The following is a 26,292-nucleotide window of genomic DNA, read 5'->3' as shown; positions in this document are numbered from 1 at the left end:
TGTGCTCAAGGCTAAACATGGTGTCACATTCAGAGAGATGGCAAGTGGCAGACAACATTCTTGATGGAGACTTTTTTTCCCCTCCACCCCCTTGATGGAGATTTTAACTTACCCACTTCAAAAATGTTAGGAGATACCTAATTTAAGGATTAAAAGAAAAAATAATCTTCCAATAAAGTGGGTCGTAGGCTAGCACAATGACCTTCTTCAAAGATAATAAATCTGATGTGGGCCTTGCCAGTATACTTAGAGTGAGATTTGTACATTCTCTAGAAGTAGCACTTTACTGTCTATTGGATTTGGAACCCGACTGTTCGCTTTCCCGGACTCCCTGCCTCTGCCCTTTCTAAGAATCTAGTCATAACCTTCTTCTCCTCCTACTTTAACTTGCCTAAAGCTCCACCAAGGGTTTTCAGCATGGGACTCCTCTTCCCTTTCTCCAAGATGCCTGCAGGCCATTTACTCTTGACTCACTCGCCCTCTTTGTCTTGGGGATAGACAAATGAATAGTTAGAGAAACAGTGAATGCCTGTGCTTCAAGGTCAGCTTTCCCACCCCACTTTTCTGCCTTTACTTATGGCATCTCCCCCAGTAACAATTGTAGAATTTCCCAGCACTTTCCGAAGAGGGAAGAAGGTATTTCATCAATTTTAATTCAAATAAAGTGAGTGCCTGCTGCCTGCCCCACTGAGTATGTGCCAAGCATGGTTTTTGCCCTTGTCATCTTGCTATGTCCCAAGAGCCTTTGACATTTTCTCTGGCGACATATTTTTAAAGTGGCCTTTACTTTTGCACCCAAGTTTATGAGAAGTGCCAGTCCACAGATGTGTTTGCAGAGACTAATTATTAGGCTGATTCTTTTGAAATGACTGTTCTCTGTCTACAGCAGCGGAAGGTAGACCACCCAGGCTTTCCTTTCCCTAATGTGTCCCATCTGTGAGGCAGCAGAGAGCACCTGGGGAAATATGCGATGTCCGTGTGTGAGAACAGTCATATTTGAGCGCTGTCCACCAGCCACCCGGCCCCGGTACTGTGCTTACTGCTTTATATGTACTGACTCATTTAATCCTCACAACAATCCTACTTTGTAGGTACTAATTATATGCCTATGTTATAGATGGAAAAAAAATAACATACAAATAGCTTAAGAAGCTCTCCAAGGTCACACAGCTGGTAAATAAATGGTAGAGCCAGGAAACAGACCTGCCCCTCTCTCTCCAGAGGCCAAACTCTGAACAATACAGTAAATGAACCTTAACTGACATATGTGGAAAGGTGATTTACTGAAAAGGATGTTGGATCGTGCATTCTCACTCATAAGTGGGAGCTAAGCTATGAGGACACAAAGGCATAAGAATGATACAATGGACTTGGACACGCAGGGGGAAAAAGGACTGGAAAAGGGTGAAGGATAAAAGACGACACATTGGGTGCAGTGTGTACTACTTGGGTGATGGGTACACCAGAATCTCAGAAGTCACTAAAGAACTTATTCATGCAACTAAACACCACCTGTTCCCCCCGAAACCTATGGAAATTAAAAAATAAAAATAAATAAATAAATAAACCCTTTTAAAAAGGATGTTGGGAAGCCTGGCAAGCCCAGCAACTTCTCACTGGGAAGTCCCTGGGCAAAAGACATAAACAGAGTTCACAGAAGACAGTAGAAATCACCCTCACAACGATGACATGATGTAATCAAAACCATGCAGAAATACCATTTCTCACTTATTGAATTGGAAAACATTTAAAAGTTTAGTTATATAAGCTTCTGACAAGACTTCTGGGGAAACAGGTTATCTCATAGGTTTTTAGTGGACGGGAACGATGGTAAGACCCTCATGAAAAGAAATCTATCAGCAATCATCAAAATACAGATAGATGCATTTACGTTTTAAGCCAGTACTTATTCTATGTTTCTATACCAAATACACAGTTTACAAATCTTGTGGGAAATTGTAATAGCAAAATGTTGAAAATCGAAATCAACTCACATTCTGTGGATGGGGTACTAGTTAGATAAACTATGATACATTTATGCCAAGGAATACTACACAGCTCTGAAAAATGTATAAGGTATATTTCTATAAATATGGGAACAACAGTACATATGCTCTGCTACCTTTGTCTTAGGAAGGATGATGATAATATATTTTCTTATTTGCTTGTTTTACATAAGTACACATTGGATGGATAAACAAAATACAAAGTTGTACAAATCTGTAGAAATAAAGGGATGGAAATGATAAAGGTAGGAGTAAAATATTTCTCTATACACTTTTAAAAGTAGATTGGTGTTTGAATCATGTTAATGTATCAACTTTTGAAAAGTTATTAAATAATTTGAAAACAAGATATTATGTAGCTTGCAGAATTGTGGGGGAAGGCTGAGTAACTGGTTGTAGCAAGTCTCTTATTTACAGGGAAAAAGAAAAATATTTCTCTATGCAAAAATAAATATTCTCCATCAAACCTGTCACCATATGCCCCAGATACTCTGATACCAGGCTATGAAAGTAAACTTAGTTATTGTTCCTTCCTCATAATAATAAATGAAGAAAAAATATTCTTTCGAAATCTCCCCACTTCACAGCTTCATAATCAAGTTCAAGTGTAGTGACATTACCACTATATACCTGCTTGATGTATCCTGGAGCTACAAGACTAGTACATAGTGGGTATTTGGCTCCTGTGAAATTATAAAAAGCAATTGTTACTCTCCCCCAATCATATGTATGTGACAATTACCTGCAAAGAGAGGTACATAAAAATAGACAATGTTTAATGAAACCAAAGTATTATTTGAAGATGAATCAAATAAAGATGATTTAAAAGCTGCAAGACTCTGGAATGTATGATGAGTATGCCATGGGCTCGTTGGGATTCTGATTTGGAGAATCCCTATAAAACTGGAATGGGGCAGTCCTTTCCTTCTCAAGGCCATGCTCCTATCAGCTTCCCTGAGTATAGTGAGAAATGTTAGTGTGTGGCTCCTTCGTCACCTTCCTGGAGTTGGCATGGTGTGTGCAATGCAGAGGATACTGATTTATACAAGTGGGAAGTGATGACCCAGCTTGTCCTCCTTTACTGACCCTGGAGGCCCAGGGAAGGCCAGCGAAGAGGTTTTTCAGCAAAAGTGGCCTTCTTTTGTAGCTGAAAGCACTGAACTTGAGGCCACTATTATAAATATCAATGGCTTTTTACCTGGCATGCCGGTGAACCTTACTAACCTGAAATATTTTCTGGGCTGGTGACACTGGAGCCTCTAATGACTTTTTAGTCGGCTGCCTCTGTATTTAATGTGTTTTCAACATTTTTGGCTGAACTGCTTTCCAAAAAGATTTGCCCGATAATTTCAGCCTAAGCTGTCTAAAATATTATAGAACACTTGTTGCTGGGAATAATATTTTCCATGATAAAATCCCTGCAGCATTGTGACATGTTAAATATTTTTAAGATAATTTTGTATATGTCTCACCTTTCAAGGGAATGGGAACCTCAGTTCCTGGTGGACAGGTGGTGAGTAAGGAGATCTGACCCCTCCTCAGTAAATGGTGTGAATTATTCCATTGGAAGCATAGTCACGTTATGGTCTGGAGTACTGGGAAGCCATTTTTTTTTTAACGTGCTTTAATTGCTTTTTGCTGGGGCCAGGGATATTTATGGGTTAGGAGATTGCCAAGTTATTTATTAGATGGAGTATCGAGGGATAGACTAATATAAATCACTTAGGCCAGTATTGAATATACCAGACACTCAGTAATTTAAAAAGCTTTAATAAAAATGCTAAAATATGAGACTTGTCTTTGGCTGTAATGAGACTCAGTTATCATGTTTTATCAGCAATATTCAGTCACAGACCCCCCTGCCTTTTTCAAGAGTAAGAAAATGTGGATATAATCCTCATTTCCGTACTCTCCAGGTTTGTTGGAATTGAGGAAGGTTTTAAAAATTTAAAAAAAGGCTTATATAATAATTATTTGGGAAGCTAATTGCTGACTGAATTCCTCATTCTTAGAAATCCAAGAATTATAAGTAATGTTTTTTGTGGATCCAGCATGATAGTGAGTGGGGAAAACAACGTGGGGGTATATATGGCTAAACTTGGCTTATGTGTTGTACTTTCTATAAAAAAACCATTACTGTGTATGCTACACTCAAGCCCTGGTCTACAGAGAACAGAGTCAAAACTCATTGTGGGCCAGGCGCGGTGGCTCACGCCTGTAATCCCAGCGCTCTGGGAGGCTGAGGTGGGCAGATCACGAGGTCAGGAGATCGAGACCATCCTGGCTAACATGGTGAAACCCCGTCTCTACTAAAAATCCAAAATATTAGCCAGGCGTGGTGGCGGGCACCTGTAGTCCCAGCTACTGGGGAGGCTGAGGCAAGAAAATGGCGTGAACCCAGGAGGTGGAGCTTGCAGTGAGCTGAGATGGCGCTGCTGCACTCCAGCCTGGGCGACAGAGCGAGACTCCGTCTCAAAAAAAAAAAACCAAAAAAAAAAAACCCCAAAAACTCATTATGTTTAGAACCAATGGAAACCCTGAGAACTCAAAATGTAGTTGTTAATTTGTTTTACTGGAAATACTAAATTAATGGTCTATTCTATACGATTTTTTGTTTTTGTTTTTATTTAAATCTTTTTCTTTTTTAGAGACACTTGGAGACACTGTACTCCCAGGCTGGAGTACAGTGGCACAATCACACCTAACCATAGCCTTGAACTCTTGGGCTCAAGCAGTCCTCCCACCTCAGCCTCCCGAGTAGTCAGGACTATAAGCGCACGCCACCATGCCTGGCTGTGTGTGTGTGTGTGCATTTTAAAGAGACAGGGACTTGCTATATTGCCCAGGCTGGTCTAAAACTCCTGGTCTCAAGTAAACCTTCCACCGTAGCCTCTGAAAGTGTTGGGATTACAGGTGTGAGCCACCGCTCCTGGCTCTATACCATTTTATAGTTTAAAAATTATATTTACTTTTATCATGTCATTTATTCACAACTAGAACCTTTTGAAGATAGCTCTATCATCCGCATGCCACCAAATACTGCTTATTTTAATAAAATTACCCAATGGAAGAATAATCCCTGAGCTCAGACCCTTTCCCTTCTCTTCCTACAGTAGACAAGATGATGGACAAGTGCCCATTTCTTAAACATTTTCCAAATCCCAGCTTCCTCCCAAGATAAAGAGTTTCTGTATCTGTTCCCAGATAATTTTCTTCTTCAATTCTGTCGTAGACTTGAACACACAATGACCACAACTTGGGTACAGGGGTGAGGCACAGTGATCTAATCTTGGCAGCACAAAGCAGGTGGGAGAAGAGAAGAGGGGTGGGTGTTCAGTCACAGGCAGGAAATTTACTGGGAAGTGTACCTAGGCTGATTCCAGATAGATGGCCTGAGGGTGAGGCTGCATCCCAAGGGGCAGCCAACTCTGTTTAGACACCCCCTGGCCCCCAACATTGCTACTCAGGTGAGCAAAACACAACAGAGACCTGCAGCCCATTCATCCTTGGAAAGCTCGGGGTGTGGGCAGGAGTCTGTCAATACTCCCATGTCGCCAGGTGCCAGGCTGCAATATGGAGCAAGCCAGCGAGGCTCAGAGAGGCTGGGTGAATCTGTCCTGCTGATGTGGCTTCCGGAAGCTGTGCTCCAGACCCGGATGGAGACTGGGTCCTGTGCAGGGTTCTAGAATAAACTTAGAAGAAGGGTCATGGAAGAAACCACATTTCCCCTCAAAAATTTAGGATGGGGGACAAAGATGGACACACGAAAGTCGTTTCAGAAAGCAATGGCAGACAGATCTGCTGGACAGTGACAAAATCAGGAAGGCTAGGAGTTGATGGAGACCAGGAGGGGCATGAAATCCTAGGAGTGGACACATCTGGCCTAATTCTCAGCCCAGGCATCATTCCACATCTACCTTCCTCAGCTGGGAGTGGCTTAAAATGTGATAGGACTGAGGCGGAAGACTGGAGGCATCAAGGACCGTCAGTGAGAAACTGAGGAATTCAGGCTGCTTGATCTGGGCCAGGAATGTCCCTGTTCACACTCCTCACTGATCATCTGTAACCAAGGATCACTAAATGACAGGTCCAGGAATTAAAGCAGAGAGTGAGAAGATGCTGGACTTCCCCTGCTTTGCCTCATTTGGTTTTCTCCCTACTCAGTGCAGCAGGTGCTTTTCGCATGACCTACTTTTCAGATCATCAAAGTGAGGGCCACTTCTGTTCCAAACCTTGCAAGACTTCCGTTTTACCCATCTCACTGTGTCCAAACCAAAAGCCCTGCCAGCAAGAGTAGAGAGACCCTGGCCTTTGAAGCCAGGCACATTGGGTCACCTCAAGCTGTGGCCTGGCTGTAGCTGAGACCTTGGGTTCTGCAGTCAGTCAACAGGAGACACATCTTAGCCTCTCCTCTTCCAGGCTGTGTGACATTTAGCAAGTTATTTAATCCCTCTCTGCTTCTATTACCTAATCCTTAAAATGTAAAGTAGTAGTAAAACTGCCATGTAGGGTTTTCATAAGATGAAGTAAGTGATGTGCGGCAAACTTTGCACAGTGCCACTTGACACTTATTAAGTTCTCAATAAATGAGAGTTGCTGGCAAAAAAAATCTGGATATAGAACAAAGAGCCCATAACATTGTCATTTACTATGTGCCAGGCACTGTGACAAAACCCTTTTATATTCATTTACCATTTATTCCTCACAGTGACCCTATAAGTTACCTATGATCACGATGCTGTCCTGCAGTTTGAGAAACTGAGATTAGAGAAGTCACACAACTTGCTCAAGGTCACACTGTGAATAAGAGGGAGGGAGCTCGTGTTGTAGTAACAAGAGACTGCCATGACCGTGTTAAAGAAGAGGGTAGAGAAGGAGAGAGGTCTGAAACTCGCTCCAGGGAGGCTGGAAATACTCAGGGGCCTTCCTGCAAGAGAGAGACTTGGGTTGACAGAGGTCATGGGCTTGGCCACCACCTCACAGCAAATGCTTGACAGAACTGGGACTGGAACCAAAGTACTTCCTCATGGGCAAAATGGGAAGTTAGAGCGAGGGGCATTCCTAACATCTATTTTGACTTGAAAAATCTATGATGTAAATTAAACCCTGTGATCCTGAGTGTGTGTGTGGTCAGAAGAACTCTCCAGGGAGCCTACAAGTCGGGGGGGAAGGGAACAAAAGGAGCCTCCCAGAGGGAGGGCACCTCCATGCCCCAGAAAGAAGAGAACTCGACAAGAAAGACTCTTTTGCCGTATTCAGTTCCTCTGATCATGGTCACTTGTCTGAATTGTGCAAATTAAAAATAGGAAGTGTGTGTCTGAGTCTATAAATAACTTCTGTAAGAGACACTGTGGAGACAACCGTCACAGATGAACTTAGCAGAGCCTGAGAGCTTTGTGATGTCACCCAGTCCCTGGCATGTATTCATGTATGTGTTATTCAGAACCATTTGTTCTCATTCCCTATCATTTCTCTCATCAAAATAGAGCCAAGAGGAGAAAAGCAATCAGAATGGAGTGGGTCTATTCTGCAGCACAAAGTAAAACCATATCACACCAGGACATGGCGGGAGTCTGACTCACACTCAGAGTATATAAGACCAAATAACGTGGATCTGGCCCTGCCTCAAAGAATAGGATGTGACTTCATGCAATTAACCTAGTTCCAATTTGCTGGCTGCCCCCCTGGATCCTGAGAGGTTGTATTTTTCTGAAAATCTCCTGGCATTAGCAGTTACATTTAGCACACATTGATTGAGCACCTACCAGATACCAGGCATTGTGCTGAGAGGCACCTGGAATACTGAGATGAACAAATGACAGTTCTTAATTGTAAGGATCCCCAGTCGAGTGAGTGAGAGAGACATGGAAAACAATAGAACAGTGTGAAAAGTGCTGTGACACTAACCACATATCCTGCCATTCACCAGGCTCTGTTTATTTTACTCCCAAATGTTACTCAAATCTCTCCCTTTTGGCTCATCTCTCCTACTACTGCACTTGTCTAACCTTCTACCATTTCACTTTTGGACAACTCCCTAGCCAGTTTCATTTTCACTTGCTCAACTTCAGTCTATTCTCCACACTGCAGCCAGGAGTGACCAATTCCCAGTGGAAATCTGTCATGCCTGCATCACTTGTCATTATCATCATTATTATCATCATCATCACTACCACAATCATCACCACCAACATCACTGCTATCATCATCAGCATTATCATCACCACTACCATCATCACCATAATTACCATCACTATCTTCACCACCCTTATCACCCTCAACATCACCATCACCATCACCATCTATTACCATCATCATTACCATCATCACCTTCATCATCATCATCACCATTATCATCACCATCACCATCATTATTACCATCATCATCACCATAACCATTATCATCAACATCACCATTATCATCATCACCATAATCACCATCACTATCTTCACCATCTTTATCATCATAATCACCGTTATTATCACTATCACTATCATCATCTATCACCATCACTATCTTCATCACCACCTTTATCATCAGTACCATGATTTTCATCATAATCATCATCATCAGCAGCAGCAGCATCACGTCTTTAAACATTTTAATGTATCACTCAACTGCTGTTACAAAAAGATTGAAAATCTTAGTGTTTATTCAAAGAATCTGTAAGTTCCAGGGTCTACCTGCTCTTTCAGCCTCAGTTTCTGAGATTCGCTATGTTCACTTCATCCACACTCACTGAAGCTCATCATGCTCTCTGTTTTGTGGATCCTTTGCACAGGCTGATCCATCTGCCCAGCTCTGCCCACAACAAACCCTTCACCAAACTCACCAACCAGTAAAAAGTCCCTAGTATGGGCTATCATGGAGCTTTGAACCACTTCATAGCATAGCCAGAGTGAAATCACACTTAGATTCTCATGATGACTTACCAGCGTCAGTGTTCTCCTGTATACACTAAGCTCCATAATTTACACGAGAAAAGGACCTTGTCTATTTGTCATTCTACTTCCAATGTAATGCCTAGTTCATAGTGGGAACTCAAAAAATGTTTTCAGTGAATATATTAGATCATTACACATAGGTTGTCATGGAACACAGACATACATTTATCTGTAGAATGTGGGAACTGATGGAGAGAAGGTATTCTATCTCAATACCAGTTTTCAAGTATGAGTAAGAGTTGAGCATATGGATGGATGGGGAAGATGGCTCATGGGCAGAAGGAACAACACATGCAAAAGTGTGGATTCATGAATTAACATGAGGTATTTGGAGCATTGCCAAATGGGCTGATGTGACTAGGACTGTGTGAGTTGTCTTGGAAAGAGAAGAGGAAACAGTGGGCAAGTAATGAGAAATGGGGAGTTAAGCAGACATTATGCAGTGTTATTCAAAGAACTATCAATAAACGAAAAGAATATTTTCTGAGAACTCGTGTGTGTTCAGTTGTTGTCTCTCCTTGTAGTACAAGACCTCATAAGAGATGATTGGCCATGATTGATGTTTTTATAAAACTTTTATGAAGATACAATTCACATACTATAAAATTAGTCCTTTATTAAGAGAACAGTTCAGAGCTTTTAGAATATGCATAGGTTGTACACTAGTCACCACTATCTAATTCTAGAATATCTTTATAATTCTGATAGGAAGCTCCACCTCCATCAACAGTCACTTCTCATTTATCTCTCTCCCTAGCTCCTGGCAACCACCAATGCATTTTTTATCTTCATGGATTTTACTATTCTGGATATTCTACGTGAATGGAATCAGACAGTATGTGGTCTTTTGTGTTTGGCTTCTTTCACTTAATATTTACATGGTTCATTCACATTGGGTCACATATCAGTACTTTGTTTCTTTGTATAGTTATATAATATTCCATTGTATAGGTGTATCACATTTTGTTTATCCATTCATCTCTTGATAGATATTTGACTTGTTTTAAAATTTTGTGTGTTAGGACCAATGCATGAGCTGTTGTGTGGATATATGCCTTCGTTTCTCATAGGTACATAGCTAGAGTAGAATTGCTGACCCATATGATAGCTTATATTTAGCCTTTTGAAGAACTTACAGACTGTCCTCCAAGGTGGCTGCACTGTTTTACATTCCCACCAACTGTATTAGTCTACTAATTCTCCACATCCTTGTCAAAGCTTATTATTGTCCCTCTTTTTGATTAAAGTCATCATAGTGGATGTGAAGTGATATTTCATTGTGGTTTTGATATGCATTTTTTTCTGGTAAATAATGGTGCTAAACATCTTCTCATGTGCATATTGGCCATTAGTATATCTTCTTTGGAGAATTATGCAATTCCTTTGTTCATTTTTTAACTGGATTATTTGACATTTTATTGCTTTTACTTATTTTGACAGTAGTCCCTTATTAAATATGTGATTTTCAAATACTTTCTCTTATTTTGTGGATTTTCTTTTCACTTGCTTTTTGGTGTCTTTTTGAAGCACAAACACTTTTAATTTGAATGAAGTCCAGTTTATCTATGTTTTCTGCTGTTGCTTGTGCTTCTTGTGGTATATCTTAAGAATTCATCACCTAATCAAAGGCTACGTAGTTTTTCTTGTGTTTTCTTCTAAGTTTTAGCCCTTACATTTAGGTCTTTGATCTATTAATGTTTTGAGTTGATTTTTGTATATGGTATGAAGTAGGGGTCTGACTTCACTCTCTTGCAAGGGGATAGCCACTGGTCTCAGTACCATTCATTGAAAACACTATTCATTCCTCATTGAATTGACTTGGCACCTTGTTGGAAATGAACTGACCATAAAATGTGGATACATTTTTGGATTCTCCATTCTATTCCATTAATATATATGCCTATCCTTATGCTGATTTTTAATAGTGCATATTTCCTAAGAATGTCTCGGGAATTAAAGGAAGCAATGTGTATAACAGCACTTGATGCTAGGCTTCAAGAAATAAACATAAACGATTTTGTTGTTGCTGCTGGTGGTGGTATTACTCTGTTCCCAGGAGGAGCTCACTGATAGACCCAACTTGTTCCTGAAAGATCATCAGCTCCCAGGGTTTTAGACCAGAACAGACCTGGGGATTTGCAATCCAATGCCTCCATTCTAAAGCTAACCAAAACAAATTAACAACAATGCACACACACAAACACAGGAGCACACAAGTGCACATACAGCTCTAGCCAGGTACATTAAATGATTAGCAAAAGGTCACAGAGCTACAGAAGGAAAATGTTCAGAAAATGCTCCTCCTTACACTTCATGCAGTGCTTTTTGCAAAATATTATACTATTTGAGTATACAGAATATCACACAACCTAGCCTAGGTAAATGCCATAATTCCCAATTTGCCTCTGGTTTAAGAAGTAAACATTTCTATTAAAATGCAAAAAGGTAACCCCATAAGGATAAAACATTGGATCTTTAAAAGTCTTTTTCTGTATTATTTTTATAAATTAGCCTTGAGTGTTTAAAATGGTAATGAAAAGTATTTCACATTTATATTAGCTTTTACATGGTCTCTTAATATTTTGTTATTCCCTGATAATAATAACAACAATAAAGTAAAAACAATAATAATAGCTATTTAAGCCATTTTGAAATAATCATCACTAATCTAATCTCCATATCTCTGTGATACAAATATTTTTATGCCCATTTCACAGTAGAGGAAGCTGAAACTTAATGGCTTAGGTAATTTTTTTCAAAAATCACATAGAAAATACTTGGAAAAAATTGTATTCAAACCTTAGCCCCTATGACTCCAAATCCCAAGATTTCTTTTTCTAACTCTGACATACAGCCTTAAATAAAACAATTAAGACTAGACAACCAATTGACAGAGACAGGGCAGAGTTGAGATGCAGGGAAGGCTGCCTTTGCAGTTACCTTGTGGAGCCATCTCTAATGGGGAGCAGGTCCTGGAGGGACAGGATGCGGAGGGATGTAATGGAAGCTGGGCAGCTCTGGGTGACTGGGAGGGGACCAGACAGAACGGATGCCCCTTGCAGGGGTGTAGCAATGACTCGTAATCTTGGCTGCATGCCAAATTCACCTTGAGGACTTTCTGACACTATTACTCCCTGTTCTGATTCAGATCTAATAATCTGCAATTTAAAAAAATTCCCAGAGAGTTCTTGACAATGTGGGAATTCTTGACAATGTGGACAGAATGAGGAAGCAGCCCTCAATACGCTCCTGCTTTTGGCCAAGGATTGAGCTCAGAGTTTTACCCATACCTTCACCCTACCCATAAGCAGGTGTCATGAGCACTCCTCCTGGGAGAGGAAACTGGCAAGATTCAGAACTCACCTGCACTCAGGCATCCAGCTGAAGTGAGGCCAGGACCAGAGTCCAGAGCTGTGTGACTGGACCCCAAGGCCAGTGCTGTCCTGGTGACCTGAACCCCTCTCAGTGGGTCTGGCTCTGAGGGTGAAGACTGTGTCCCAGCATCCTGCCTTGTGGACACACTTCAGTTCCTTTATCTTGTCCTGTCTACTTCAAAGCTGTTGTCAAGACCAAATTAGATAATAAAGCCCCAAATACCCATCACATACGCGGTATCATTACTTATTGCATTGCTAAGGATGTGGGCAAAGCTGAGGTAGGGAGCAGCAGCAGACACCTGTGCATCTGGTCCCAGGCCCACTTTGCTTCTGCCTCTCAGCTGAGATGAGGTCTGGGACCTGGCTGAGCAGGACGTGGTGCTGAGGTCTTGTACCCTGTTCCTTCTAGAAACAGACACCCCTTAAAAGAAAATATTTTAAAAGCCAAGCAATTTCTTCATACACATGTGAGATTTGCCATATGCATTTGCTTAGGCCCAATAGCTCAGTTTAAGAGGAGGAAATTGATGGTTAGTCATTGAATATGCACATTTTACTCTGATAGCTAGAGTGTTTATGCACATATATACTCTACATATACTCTATGTACATATGAAATATATAGTAATGTTATACTATATTATTAAATATAGTATACAATATACTATATTATATTATTATATATAACATATCATATAATGTATTTAAATATATATATGTGTGTGTGTATCTCCAAGGTAAGCTTCATTTAGTTATAAGTCCCAACTTAAAGTTGGAAACTAAGATTTAGAAAATGAGCGATTAGGCACAGATAAAGCCATTTCTCTGATTCTAAATGGCGTGAACAATATCAATAATGAGTATCTACAAAGGCTAATAGCAGCTAACATTTACCAGATACTTCCTTATTTCCATGCACTGTGCTCCTGTGTTGAATACATTTATATTTAGTTCTTGCAACAACCTGAAGAGACAAGGTTTTTATCTCCATTGTACAGAGGAGGAGCCATGGGCTTAGGCTCAGTAAATAAAATTGTCCAATGCCAAGCAGGTCTCTTGGACCTCAGAACCAGAGGCATGTTCCCTGGCCTCTCACTGCCATTTCCACCACATCATATCAACTTGATGCAGGGTGGGGCTGATAGGTGCAAAATCACACATTTCAATCCCAACTAACTTTACGGAAAGACGTGTTTCATCTTTGGGAAAGCCTTTTCCAGCTCAAGTCTTCTGTCTCCCAAGTACACAATCATTTGAATGAAACAGTATACAGAGTAGTCATTTATTTATTTATTTAGCAAGTTTTTATTAAGCATCTATTAAATATTGTGTGGCAGGCATAGTTCTATTTACAGGGAGTGTAGTGGTTTGTAAAGTAGATAGTTTAGTGGGCCAGAGAGATGTTAAACAAATAGTCATATACGTGGATATAAAAGCCCAAAACTATGTATGTATTATACAAGAAAATGTAAAGGTTGAGGAGAGATTGTAACAAGAGGACCTGAATTAGATACTGGGGACAGGGGACTGGGATCCTTAGCAAAGACTTCTCCAAGGTAGTAACATTAAAACTGAGCCCAGAAAAAAAATTACACACGTGAAGAATAGGATGGTGAGGATTTCAGGGAGAGGATAGAGCAAGTGTCAGTCTCTTGGATGGGAAACACTTGACACATTATCAGATATTGAATTTAGAAACCCATGCACTCATACATTATGTTTACAGGGTTAAAGAAGATGTTACTGCATGCCAGTCATTGTGTGTATAATAGGAATACGATGGTACCTATCACAGATCCTGTCCATGTGATAGCTCAGTTGCAAAGATAAATGGTATGATAAAGGCATAGACAAGAATGTCTTGGGGAGAGAAAGGGTGACTCAGACATCACAAGTAAGCTCTGAATGTGAGTTGAGAACTGGAGAGTGGGTGGATCAGATGGCACAGGTGTGGGAATGGGTTTTCCAAGCAGAGGGAATTGTGTGTATAAAGGTACAAAGTTGAGAGGATGATGGAGCTCTGGAGAGAGGCTTTAGAGAAGGACCTAGAAGTTATGTTTTGGACAGACTGCAAAACAAATGGTTTTGTAAATCCTGTTAAGAAGTTTTAGGCCTTCCATCTTTATCAAGGGGCACATGTGGGACGTTTTAGGCAGAAGCAACATATTTAAAAGATAACTGTGGAATTTCTATCTCTGTCTATCTGTCATCTATCTGTTTATCTATCTATCTATCTATCTATCTATCTATCTATCTATCTATCTATCTATCTATCATCTATCTCTTTCTGTCTACCCACATACTTACCCAACTTCTGTCAATATATCATCTGTCTCTCTATATTTCTATCTATATTGATCTTTCTTCTGCCTAGCTATTACCCGTCTATCATCTATCCAAAATGACCACATTTTGAAGTTACCGTAGTTGTGCATTTAACCCTCTGCACAATCTATGCAAAGGCCCTATTGTAAAACACCACCATCAGTGAAAAGATAAGCAGATACCTACGGCACCAGTAGGGGAAGCTCAATAGTGTCTGCACAGATGACACACTGTGCTATTTATTATCCTTTAGTTAAACTCTGTGGGTCCTACCATTTCCTTTGAGTAATTTGGGCATGTCAGGTAAGGTTATTATTCATTTCTTTATGTTTATATGTATATTTACAAGCAGTAGCAATATGTATAGATGCATTTGCTACAGATACTCATCTAAAAATTAAACAAAGATCACCTGCCAAAATATGGAGAAGCATTTAAAAGCTATCCCCAAGTGTTCCTTTCTTCACAAAGTCATCATGGAAACAAGGGTAGAGTTGTAGTGATATTGCGGAATTCAACTCAGATTTAAATTTACATTAAAAGTATTGAATACCTTCCTTGGCAAGCAGCATGCATGGCCCTGGGGAAACAAGGACAGTGAAAATAGGCCTCTCGTGTTGTGGCCTGCAGTGTGCAGGGGGCGCTGACTTGAATGGGATGTTTTTGTTCATCATGGCAGGTGCTGTGAGGGAAGATGCTCTGGGAAGACATTTGAAGCAGAGTACACAAACACGTGAAGGCTTGTGGATGGAAATTTTGTTTGGGGAATTGGTCAACAATAAACAGAGGAATCATAATACAGTGAGAGGAACTCTTGTTGACTGACCCTATAATTTTGATCAATTTATCTCCTCATGCCTCAGTTTCTTCAATATTAATGGTGAGAATATTTATTTGATTTATCTCACCATTTGTAAGGAGCTTGTTTATCTCAATAAACAAGGAATTTGAAAACAACAAAGTTGCTTATTAATGTTAGTTTCTAAGGATATTGTAATTAAGAAGAGAAAGAACTTCCCTTTCTGCCAGTTCATCCTCTGCACTTCCTTTTCTGTTAGTGATCCACACCCTAACACTGTACTTATCTTTCCTCCTTGGAGAAAATGACAGAGAACATGACGGAGCTACAGAGGATGGCACACAACACTACCTGGGCTTAGTAGGAACGTCTCGGTTAGCCTTTGTGATCCTACTTCAGGAAGCTCTTTCCTCATGGGTAACATAGACTGAGCACCTGAGCAATGAGGATGACATGCTAAGCATCCATGGAGTTTTACATATCTCTTAATCCAGCATCCTTCACACTATCGGATGAGGTACGATGTCTGTGGAAAGAACAGTTCTGAGTTGGTGGCTGTGCTGAGTTCTATCCTGAGGCATCATAGCTGCCTCCATTCAATGAATGTGCTTTCCCCAGCTGTGTGTAACTTACTATTAGGGAGCCTTTAGGGTCTGAAAAAAAAATTAAGACAAAAAACTTCAGATGGCCTAACAGTTCCAGCTGAAGCAGACATTATTTTGAGAATATTTTGGAAGTTGCACTCGAGTTGTTGCTTTACAGAAGTGAAAAAAGTATTGACATTTCTAAGCCCAGAACTATTTTTTAACAAGCTAGAAAATATAGGAAAAAGAAAAAAAACAGGTAGAACATTTTTCTCAAGAGAATGCAGTGTAGCTAAAATGTACGCTATTTTTCCCCAGCATGTATTTGGGTAAAATATGTGCACTGAAATTTCAGGCCAAATCCTAATGCAGAAATAATCCCAAATATGGCAGATTTATAAGATAGGCAATTTTTATTTATTTGCTAATGTAGATTAAGAGCTCAAATGTTCTACTTGTTACTCATGGCTTCTCCTTGAAAAGACTTACCTGTAAGGTCTCAGCAGCATAAAACTCCAAGCTGCAAAATCGTCTGAATTCAGCATTTGCCATAATTCTCCTTTGCCATCAGCTCAGCTCAGGTTTGTTTGGAATTGACCTGCCCTGTACCTGTTTGGTAATTAATAATTCACAATTAAATTGGCAGTACAAATACATCAGCATGTCTGCAGGCTTGGAGCCTCCGCTCTGTGTTATCTTCCTTTTATTTGAGGATCTGAAAGAAAATTGGAAAGAAAGGTTTGAGTATCTAAAATCTTCCATTCAAAGCTTTACCTCCCTTAGTTTTGGGATTTCTTTTCAATCTGTTTTGGATCTTTCTTTCAAAGAGAAATTAAGCACGTACCGTTGTCAGACTCTGTGATTTACACTGAGGAGTAGAGATGTGTGTGATTCCACACTTGCCCTCCAGCTCCTCATTCTCTAGGTGCAGAGACAGTCGGAAGACAATAAGCTGCCATACATAGAGCACGTTCAAAGCCTCCCTGGGACAGGTCTAAACAAAACGCAGCAGAAGAGATGACTGCTTCTGCTTTCAGGATGTGGGGAGAGGTTAGGGCAAATGGCAGGGGAGAGGGGATGTTAGGGTACCCTTTGAAAGATGAGTCATATCTGTTGGTAGGGAATCAAAAAAAGACAGTCAAGGAAAAGAAAAGTTATGGGAGTGCTGATGCTTTTAAAACATTCAGGAGAAGATAAGGGGCCAGTGTGTGCCATGTGCTTTGTTAGAGGAAACGGGGCCTGAGATGAGGTTTGTTGGTGGGTTTGGGGGTTCGACTCCAGAGAGCTCAGGTCATGCAGAAGGGTTTGTTTGTTAAACGTGGTGGGCCATTCTGGGGTAAATGAGTAAGGAGGAGAGAAGTTTGATTCCATGATTACTTGGAAAGATTGCTCTGGCTATGTGTAGGGAATAGATTGGTGGGACCCCAAAATGGAAAGAGGCCAGGTGGAAGGTTCCCGGTGGGAGGCTACTGCAATTATCTGTGAAAATTGGTGAGAAACAACCAAGACAGTGGTGGTGATAAATAAGAGGTGAGAAGGAATCTGGGCGTTTTCCAATACTGACCTTTGAGTTGAAGAGAATCAAGGCCTGGAGGTGAGAGAGTAAGACCAGGTGTCATTTTAGGCTAAAATTTGTAGTGCTGTGGGTACATGGGCATGGTCCTGGCTCATGAGAGGAAAACTGTTGTTTGTGAAATATGTTTTTCCTGACATCATCATGATCGTCGTCATCGTCATCTTAGGAGCTAACATTTATTGAGTGCTTACTTTATATCAGTCACTCTGCTAAGCCATTATTTCACCTAAACTCACTGTGTTGTGAGTTTAGCTACTACTATCATCCACATTTCACGAGTGAGAAAAATAAAGCTCAAAGGGACAAAGGCAGGTCACCTTGCTAACGGTCATGTAGCAGGTGAGGAATTAAGCTGATTGAAACATTGGTCTATCTGAATCCAGAACCCTGCTCCTAACCACTAGGATATGATGCCACTTAAAAAATACAATTTGGAGTACAATCTCATGGTTGCAGTAGTAGTAAGGACACACATGCATTGCTGGTTGGATCCAGGATTTTCTAACTCTATCAAGAGAGTCAGAGAATTTCACTGAGTTTTAAAGGATGTGTTTTAAGGGATGGTGAGGGATTTTCAGGTTAAAATAAGTGAGAAACAAAATAATTCCAGGATGGAACAACCTGTTCAAGGTCAAAGATTTTAAAAGGGTCTGCAATGCTCGGAAAATAGTAACTAACTCAGCGTTATCAGCATTTTGAGTGCAATATTGGGGAAGGCTTGAGGCTGAGGACAGTGGTCCCTCATGGTTATCAGCTTACGCCACTGATTCCACTAAAAACAATAAACATGGGGATAAACAGGAGCTCTTGGAAGGCTTTGTGAATATTTTTGATTTCGCCTTTTAATCAACAGTCACACCCTCTCTCAGGTCCTCTGCTTCCCACCAGTGTTCCCACATCTGCCTCCTGCTATCGCCAAGGTATAATATAGAGCTCCTTCTACCATAAGTACAAGGCAAACGTTTATGGCCCTATCTTTGGCGAATCAAGCAACTTGAAATTTATTATTGTGAACAATATTTATCATAAAAACATGCTATACAAAATTTGTAGGCTAACACCTCCTTTTAAGTGCAAAGAATTATTCTCAGGTATTTCTTCTATCCTGTTTCCTTACAGTTCCTCCTCAGATCATGAATATCTCCTCAGACGTCACTGTGAATGAGGGAAGCAGTGTGACCCTGCTGTGTCTTGCTATTGGCAGACCAGAGCCAACTGTGACGTGGAGACACCTGTCAGTCAAGGGTAAGATGCTGACCTGGAGGACGTTTTCAGCGGTAGTATGTTAAAGTCTTGGCTCTTATGCACAACAGAGCTTCAGGAATCAGAAAACATTTTGTAGTCCAGTCATATAAAATCAAGCAGGCAATATGCACCAATTGCTGGCTTTTTCATTTCAAAAGAAGGATTCATAGAGGAAATTTGCTAAATTATGGTCTCAGTCATTTTTATGGCCTTAGATGGCTTCTGTTTTCCAAACTATGAAGAACAAAGGACATAAGAATAACTTCCAATGAAGATGTGAATTTCTGAAAGTAGAGGTGGGTCAGTTGGTGGTTTGTTCTTCCTGGAAGTAGAGCACAAGGGTATTAGTGTGGCCATGGAGAAGTTTGGCGTTATTGTGTGTCCAGGAGAAAAAGGATCTCCTTGCTTCAGCACTTTTAGGACATTTATCCAGAGCCACACATGTCTGACCTGTCCATAAACATTTCACCTTGAGTGGAAGAAGGATGATGGAAATGGTTAAGTGCATTTGGGCATGACTGTGCTGAGCAGTCAATAATTGGTATGAAAACATCGGTTAAAACCATTTCCAACTTAATAGCAAGGGAACCAGAAGGACAGTGGGGCTTGTCCTTTTGGAAATAAAACTTGCCCCAAGCCAAACTTGAAGAGATGGGCACAGAGCCACTTGAAATATTTACACTGCTACTAAAAGCTGTGATTAATTCTAGGAATTATACAAGAAACAAGAGCTTCCTCAGGCATTAAAAATTCAAACATGAAACCAAGTAAATAGGAAAAATGTGTGGAGTATGCCTACGTAACATTCAAAAGTAATATGGATCTACAAGAAGGTGTAAGAGTAAATCTTAGTAATATTGAGAAAGACGAAGATTTGCCAGGACAAGAAAAGCCCTAACCATGACAGAACAAAAGTAATAAATTCATGTTAATACCGAAATACCCAAAATTGTGTGATTTAAATAACAGAAATGTATTTCCTCACATTTCTGGAGGCCAGATGTCTGAGGTCAAGGCGTCAGCAGGGTTGGTTCCTTTCAAGAGCTTGAGGGAGAATTCGTTCCACGTCCTTCCCTAGATGCTGATGGTTTGCTGGTAGTCACTGGCATTGCTTGACTTGTAAATCTATTACCCTGATCTCTGCCTTCATCTTCCTATGGCCTTCTTCTTAGATGCATCTGTGTCCAAGTTGTTCCTTTCAATAAGGATATAAGCCATCATATATCAGGGTCCACACCAGTAACTTCATTTTAACTTGATTACCTCTATAAAGACCCTATTTCTAAATAAGGTCACATTCTGAGGTATCAGGGGTTAGGAATTCAAGGTATCATTTTTATAGGGTTGTAACTTAACTCATCACAGCCTTCATCAAAATTAAAATCCTTCAGTGGAGTCACAGACTGGATAAAAACATTTACTGTGCATATATTTGACAAAAAATTTACATCTAGTGTATATGAAGAATTCTTCCAACACAATTCTGACACTCCACCTCAAAGTGAACAAAAAATTTGGACAATTCCAAAAGAAGATATAGTATGTAAATGGCAAATAAGTACACAAAAATATGACTAACATCTTAATCGTATAAATAAAAATTAAACCAAAATGAGATACCATTGCATAATCCCTAGGAAGACTAAAATTAAAAAGGCTGATAATATCGAGTGTTGGTGAGGATGTGGATCAGCTGAAGCTTTATATATTAACTCTGCAACTGTAAAAACATATAAGCACAATGGGAAACAATTTCACATTTTGTTATAAAGTTAAACATACACTTAGCATACGCACCAGCAATCCCACTCCTAGGCATTTATTCAAGATAAATGAAAGCATATGCTCACAAATGTATATTGTACACAAATGTTTTTAGCAGTTTCATTAATAATAGCTGTAAACTATGAATAACCCAAATAACCATTGACAGATGAATAGATTAATTGTGGAATATTCTAACAACAGATTGCTACTCCGCAATTAAAAGGAACAAACCACTGATGCACATAACAAAATGGATGTATCTCAAAAATGGCGTGCTGAGGAAGATAAGCTAAAAATTAAAAAACACATGCTGTATGAATTTGTTTGCATGAAATCCTGTAATAGGCAAAACTAATCTGGAATGGCAGAAGTCAAGTCAGTGGTTACTTAGGGTAGGGATTTGGGGAGAAGTGACTGCAAAGGGCCATAAGAGATTTTGGGGGATGTTGGAAAAGTTCTGTATCTTGAAGGTTATGTTGGCGTCAAAATTAGTCAAAACTAATAAAACTGTAAAAAAAAAAGTGTATTTTATTGTTGGTAATTAGATTTCAATTAAATTTGAAATATAAATATACAGAAATGTAGACAATAATGATCTGAATTTTTTTCCTAATTTGAAACATTAATTATGTCATTGCACTTATCAAATAAGAGACTGGATCTTCTGCTAGGAATATCATTCAAGCTTTTGCTGCTTTTCTCTTTGTGGACTGAGAACACATATTTTTGCTCCTGCCTTGTTATAGGGAAAGATAATGCTAATAAATGAGCCTAATATTCTTGGTATAAAGACCTTGCCTATTAAAACCTAGAATGTCTCTATATCATAAAGTAAAATTATTGACAGTATTAAAGTATATGTAAGGGATATCACAAAACTCAAACTTAATATAAACACAGCAATAATGTTCCCAAAGACATGGGTTCCATGATAATTTTGCCTAAAGTTAGAGATAATTTTGGATTTATATTATATACAAAACTGTGTCTAACCATCAGATCAACTTTCATATATTTGGTAAAATCAAATGTCTTTATAAATGCTTGAAATCCCAGAATGTAGTTATTTGATCCTAAACACACAGTTCTCTAAGCTTGGAAATCATTTAAAAGGCATTTTGACTTTATGTAAATGTTCTGAAGCAATTCTTTATAATGGTACACTGGTAAGATTTCCCTTTTAAAATAAGGGGGATTCATTCATATTCCCAATCTTTTATAGAATGTAATAGCTGCAATTTAGCCTCACTGGAAAATCCTAAATTTAAGTGATCCCTCTCTTCTTTAAATCTCCCAGGCTGTGCTCTACTTTGAAGTTGCCTTTGTTTTCTCATAGGCTTGGCCTTAACTTTGCTGTCTTTCATTTTCACTGTTGTCTTTCCCCTTCCCTCTCTCAATGATATTTAAGCATTTGAACTCCAAAAAATGGTTTCCCAATTTGAAAAGCACAGGGGCCATGCTAATCTTCTCTGTAGCATTTCTATTTTATACCTAATGTAGGTGACGGGTTGATGGGTGTAACACACCACCATAGCACGTGTATATCTATGTAACAAAACCACACGTTCTGCACATGTTCCCCAGAACTTACAGTATAATAAAAAAAAAGAAAAGCTCTGGAATATGAAGTGTTTGTAAGTTTAAAATTTGCATCTGCAGGGTGGCTACCAATATTTATTTTTAGAAGGATGCTCCTTCTGACTTGCAATTGGGGAGTTGTTTTAAAAGATTAGAAGTACATTCAATAAAACTTGAACATCAAACAGCATTTTTTAGAAAAATTTGTTGATTGATTCAGCATGGAAGAATAAGAAATAAAGGTTGCAATGATATTTTCTTTGAAATTCCAGTAGGATTATGGTGGAGGAGTTAGCTAATGCAGTATTTGAAATATATGATTTAAATTTGGGGATCTATAAACAGGGACGAGTAAATCAGCCTTCATTTAAGAAAAATATTTTAATAAGCAGATTATTAAAAATTAAAAATAGTAACAATCACACTTACAGTTTAAGATGGCAATATGAGTACATGCTGTCGACCCCTTACAATTGTAGAAAAGAGGTAAAAATAAATGAATAAATAAATCCATTATCGCATGAGAAAAATAATAATAAGCTTTGATGGATCTGAAACTATGAGGAATCTCTGAAATATAAAAAGTAGACAGATATAATGAAGGAAAAAATACAGCTCAAAATACAGAAATGCAATCTCTACCTAAGATGATAATGGTTGAAGAGTGAAGGTTTCAGGTAGTGAAACTGCACTGGTAAGTGATTAAAGTGATTGGAGTGGGAGGAGGCAAGGGACTGAGAGGAGCCTGGGTAGCCTTTGCCCATGTTGGTGGTGTAAATACTCCCATCATTGACGTTTCTGGGGAGCCCCTTTGAAGTAATTTTTCTTTTCAGGTATATTTGTTTCACAAAAACAAACAAACCAAAGACATATCCTTCTTACCAAAGTAGGGTAAAAGTTTTGAAACATCCCCAAGTTTCCAAAGGTGGATCTGAAGACTTCCCAGCTTTTCTGCTCTCTAGACTGAGTAAGCTGCGGGAGCCCTGTCGACCTCTCGTCTCCTTGGCAGTACTGAAAGTGTACCAGATTTCCAGAACCCGGGCTTTTTCGAGGACACGTGCCTCACTTTTGAGGAAAGCTGGATGTTACCAGGATCATGAATAAATGTTGTGAACATAACGAAAAGCACTATGCAAACGTCCCTTTGGGGGTTTGCTGTTCCTGTGCAAACTGCTGAGCTTTTGACTGTGTATTCATTCTTAATCTTTATATATAAAAATCTATACTTAATTTTTTCAATAGCAGGCAATGGCTTACTAAAAATATTTATATAGATCTGCTAGAGGGTATGGCACTTGTGTAGCAGCCTTTACGTATATGGAAATCTGTACTTAGTCACCCATGGCCCAGGAAGTAGAATAATGATGGAATTATTATTCTATATAACACAGGCTGCTGCCTCAAAAAATTTTCCGAAGGAAAAAGTCAGGTCCCCAAACAAGCAAGCAAAGTGGATTGGAATACATTGTGAATCAGCTGGGCTTCAAGAATTATTTCCTTTCCCATTCCTGAAGGACAAGAGAAGGGAAGCTGGGCCACCATCACTGGCAGGCTCTTCTAGGCACATGAGTAATGTGAAAAAGTTGCAGGGATGGGCGTGGCAGAAGACCCTAGAGCCTGTTGTGTTCTAAGGAGGGTAGTCATCCCCTCTTGCAATGCCATAGGAATCCACTGCGATGCCTCGCACACCTGGCTCCGCTGCCATGACATATTTGGAAAGGCCAGATGTTTGGGAAAAAATAACAAAGTCTTCCTTCCTGTCTCTCCTCCCCTGAGATTTTAAGATGACAACACATCACCCGTGAGTGAGCTGCTCATGCAGTCTACTCAGATACAGTAATATCTCAGGGAGCAAGTTATTTCATAGAAGTGAATTTTCCAGGTAACCAAAGCTGACTCTTTTATGCATTTACTCAAGTAATTTCCACTGAAAACATTTAAAGCATGAATTATGTTCTATTCTGTTTATTTTTGTCTAGTGAATGCCATTTAGCCTCATCTTTACATTGTAACATCAAGATTATACATATAGATTGTTTGTATCTTGGCATTTGGGGACTGCGATGACTAGGAATATGACCCTTAAATACCATCAATACTGTTTAAAATCTTGTGTCTTTTAAAAATAGTTCTTGTAGTATTTCTTTCTTCCTTTCAATCAGACTTGTCAGTTCTTCCTAAAGTCAGTGCACCTGTCTTTTAGCAGCCACGTTTCTTCTGATGATCTGCTTCTAATTTGTCTTGAGCAAGAATCTATACAACTAAGTTGATTAGTCCTAAATAAGATGTAGTGGTGGGAAAGGGCCTTCTTTGAGTGAAAGGCATTAGCTTTTAGGAATGTGATCAATGGCACTGATGACTTCTGTCTGGGGGAAATAATGTTTCGCTGTGTTCTAGATATCTGAGGTTGCTAAATGAGAGAATTCCATGGAAGTAAAGAGCTAATGCTAGCAAAATCACCACCCGTGGTTATCACCTGGTTGGGCAGTTTTGTCTTCTAGTCACTCTGGTAGATGTTCAGGTTAGAAATATACCAATCAGCCGGGCTCTGTGGCTCATGCCTTTAATCACAGCACTTTGGGAGGCTGAGGTGGACAGATCACCTGCGGTCAGGAGTTCAAGACCACCTTGGCAAACAGGGTGAAACCCCGTCTCTACAAAAAAATACAAAAAATTAGCCAGGTGTGGTGACTCATGCCTGTAGTTCCAACTACTCAGAAGGCTGAGGCAGGAGAATCTCTTGAACCCAGGAGGCGGAAATTGCAGTCAGCTGAGATCGGGCCATTGCACTGCAACCTGGGTGACAAGAGCAAAACTCTGTCTAAAAAAAAAAAAAAGTACTGATTCACGACTGTTTCTGCTACAGCGTTCATTTTTCATGCTAGAAATTCCTAAAGAGAAAGTCTTAGAAGAAATCACCAAGTTCTTAGCACTCCAAATAAAAGATGCATTGACCCACACTTGAGTATAGGTATTGGATAGGCTGTTGGATGGTGGTGTTAGCCCATTGGATAGGCTGTTGGATGGTGGTGGTAGCCCATTGGCAGAACATGGGCTAACACCCATGTTTAGCATGAGACCTGGGCTGAGTTGTTAACACACGGAGTGACTTAACAAATGTTGATTTATCTCACTGATCCTCAAAACCCTTTACTGCAAAATGGGAACAACTTTATCAGTTTATTTTGGGTATCAAAAGAGAAAATGAATGGAAAGCAGGTAATATTGTTGAACACTAACTCAACAGTTATTTCTAAACTGTAGTTGTGCCATATTTGCATTTGAATGCATTCTTTGAATCCATGTAGCATACAGATTAGCCTGGGTGCTGGTTATGATGGTATTATGATGAGTGCATACTGTATGCCTAGCCCCGTTTTGTGCGTTTTTTGTGTTTTAACTCATTGAATGTGCGAGCAGCCTTGAGAGAAAAGTGATAATTTTTACTATTTTATTACCTCTTGTCTTTGTCTCTTATTCCTTGACAGTTCTGAGGTCTTTGATTCATTTCTTTGGCCTGAGTGTAGATTGGGAATGATACAGCAGTTTTATTTGTGATAGGCAAAAAGCCAAATGTCCTTCATTGGGTATATGGTTAAACTGTGGTATAATCGCACCATGAAATACTACACAGCAAAACAAAGGAATGAACTATTGTTCCATTTGACAACTTGGATGGACCTGAAAGACATTGTGATGAATAAAAAGAGTTGGTCTCAAACGTTTGCATATTGTATGATTCCACTTTTATAACATTCTTGAGTTGTCAAAATTGTAAATATGCACAAGAGGCCAGCAGTTGCCAGTGGTGAGAGTAGCAAAAGGAAAGGGAAGCAGAAGGGAGTTGCCTTAGGTTGATGGAGCTATACTGTATCTTGATTGTTATGGTACCTATATGACTCAGTATGTGTGACTGAATGTTGTCGAACTATACACAAAGACATAAAAATAAGTACATGCAAAAACTAGTGAAATGCAAGTAAACTCCACAGTGCAATTATTCATAACTTTATTTATTTTTAATTTTATTTTTAATTTTACTCTAAGTTCTTGAATACATGTGCAGGATATGCAGGTTTGTTACACAGGT

The 26,292-nt window shown here is 39.5% G+C and overlaps 1 protein-coding gene and 1 pseudogene across 7 annotated transcripts in view; both read left to right on the top strand.

Annotated features, from left to right (window-relative positions):
• Window positions 1–26,292, top strand: part of LOC126934984 (60S ribosomal protein L37-like) — an 843,215-nt pseudogene that overhangs the window by 10,353 nt on the left and 806,570 nt on the right.
• The window catches only part of OPCML (opioid binding protein/cell adhesion molecule like), a 1,153,441-nt gene that overhangs the window by 1,016,638 nt on the left and 110,511 nt on the right, over window positions 1–26,292 (top strand). For all 7 annotated transcript variants that reach the window (XM_050755994.1, XM_050755993.1, XM_050755998.1 and 4 more), the window contains one exon: window positions 18,732–18,857. In XM_050755994.1, coding sequence (XP_050611951.1) covers window positions 18,732–18,857 — 126 coding nt within the window. The remainder of the gene's footprint in view (window positions 1–18,731; window positions 18,858–26,292) is intronic.

Source organism: Macaca thibetana, chromosome 14 (assembly GCF_024542745.1).
Source record: "Macaca thibetana thibetana isolate TM-01 chromosome 14, ASM2454274v1, whole genome shotgun sequence".
NCBI classification, from domain to species: domain Eukaryota; kingdom Metazoa; phylum Chordata; class Mammalia; order Primates; family Cercopithecidae; genus Macaca; species Macaca thibetana.
Note: the sequence above shows the minus strand (reverse complement) of the source record. Positions and strands in the feature narration are given on the sequence as shown.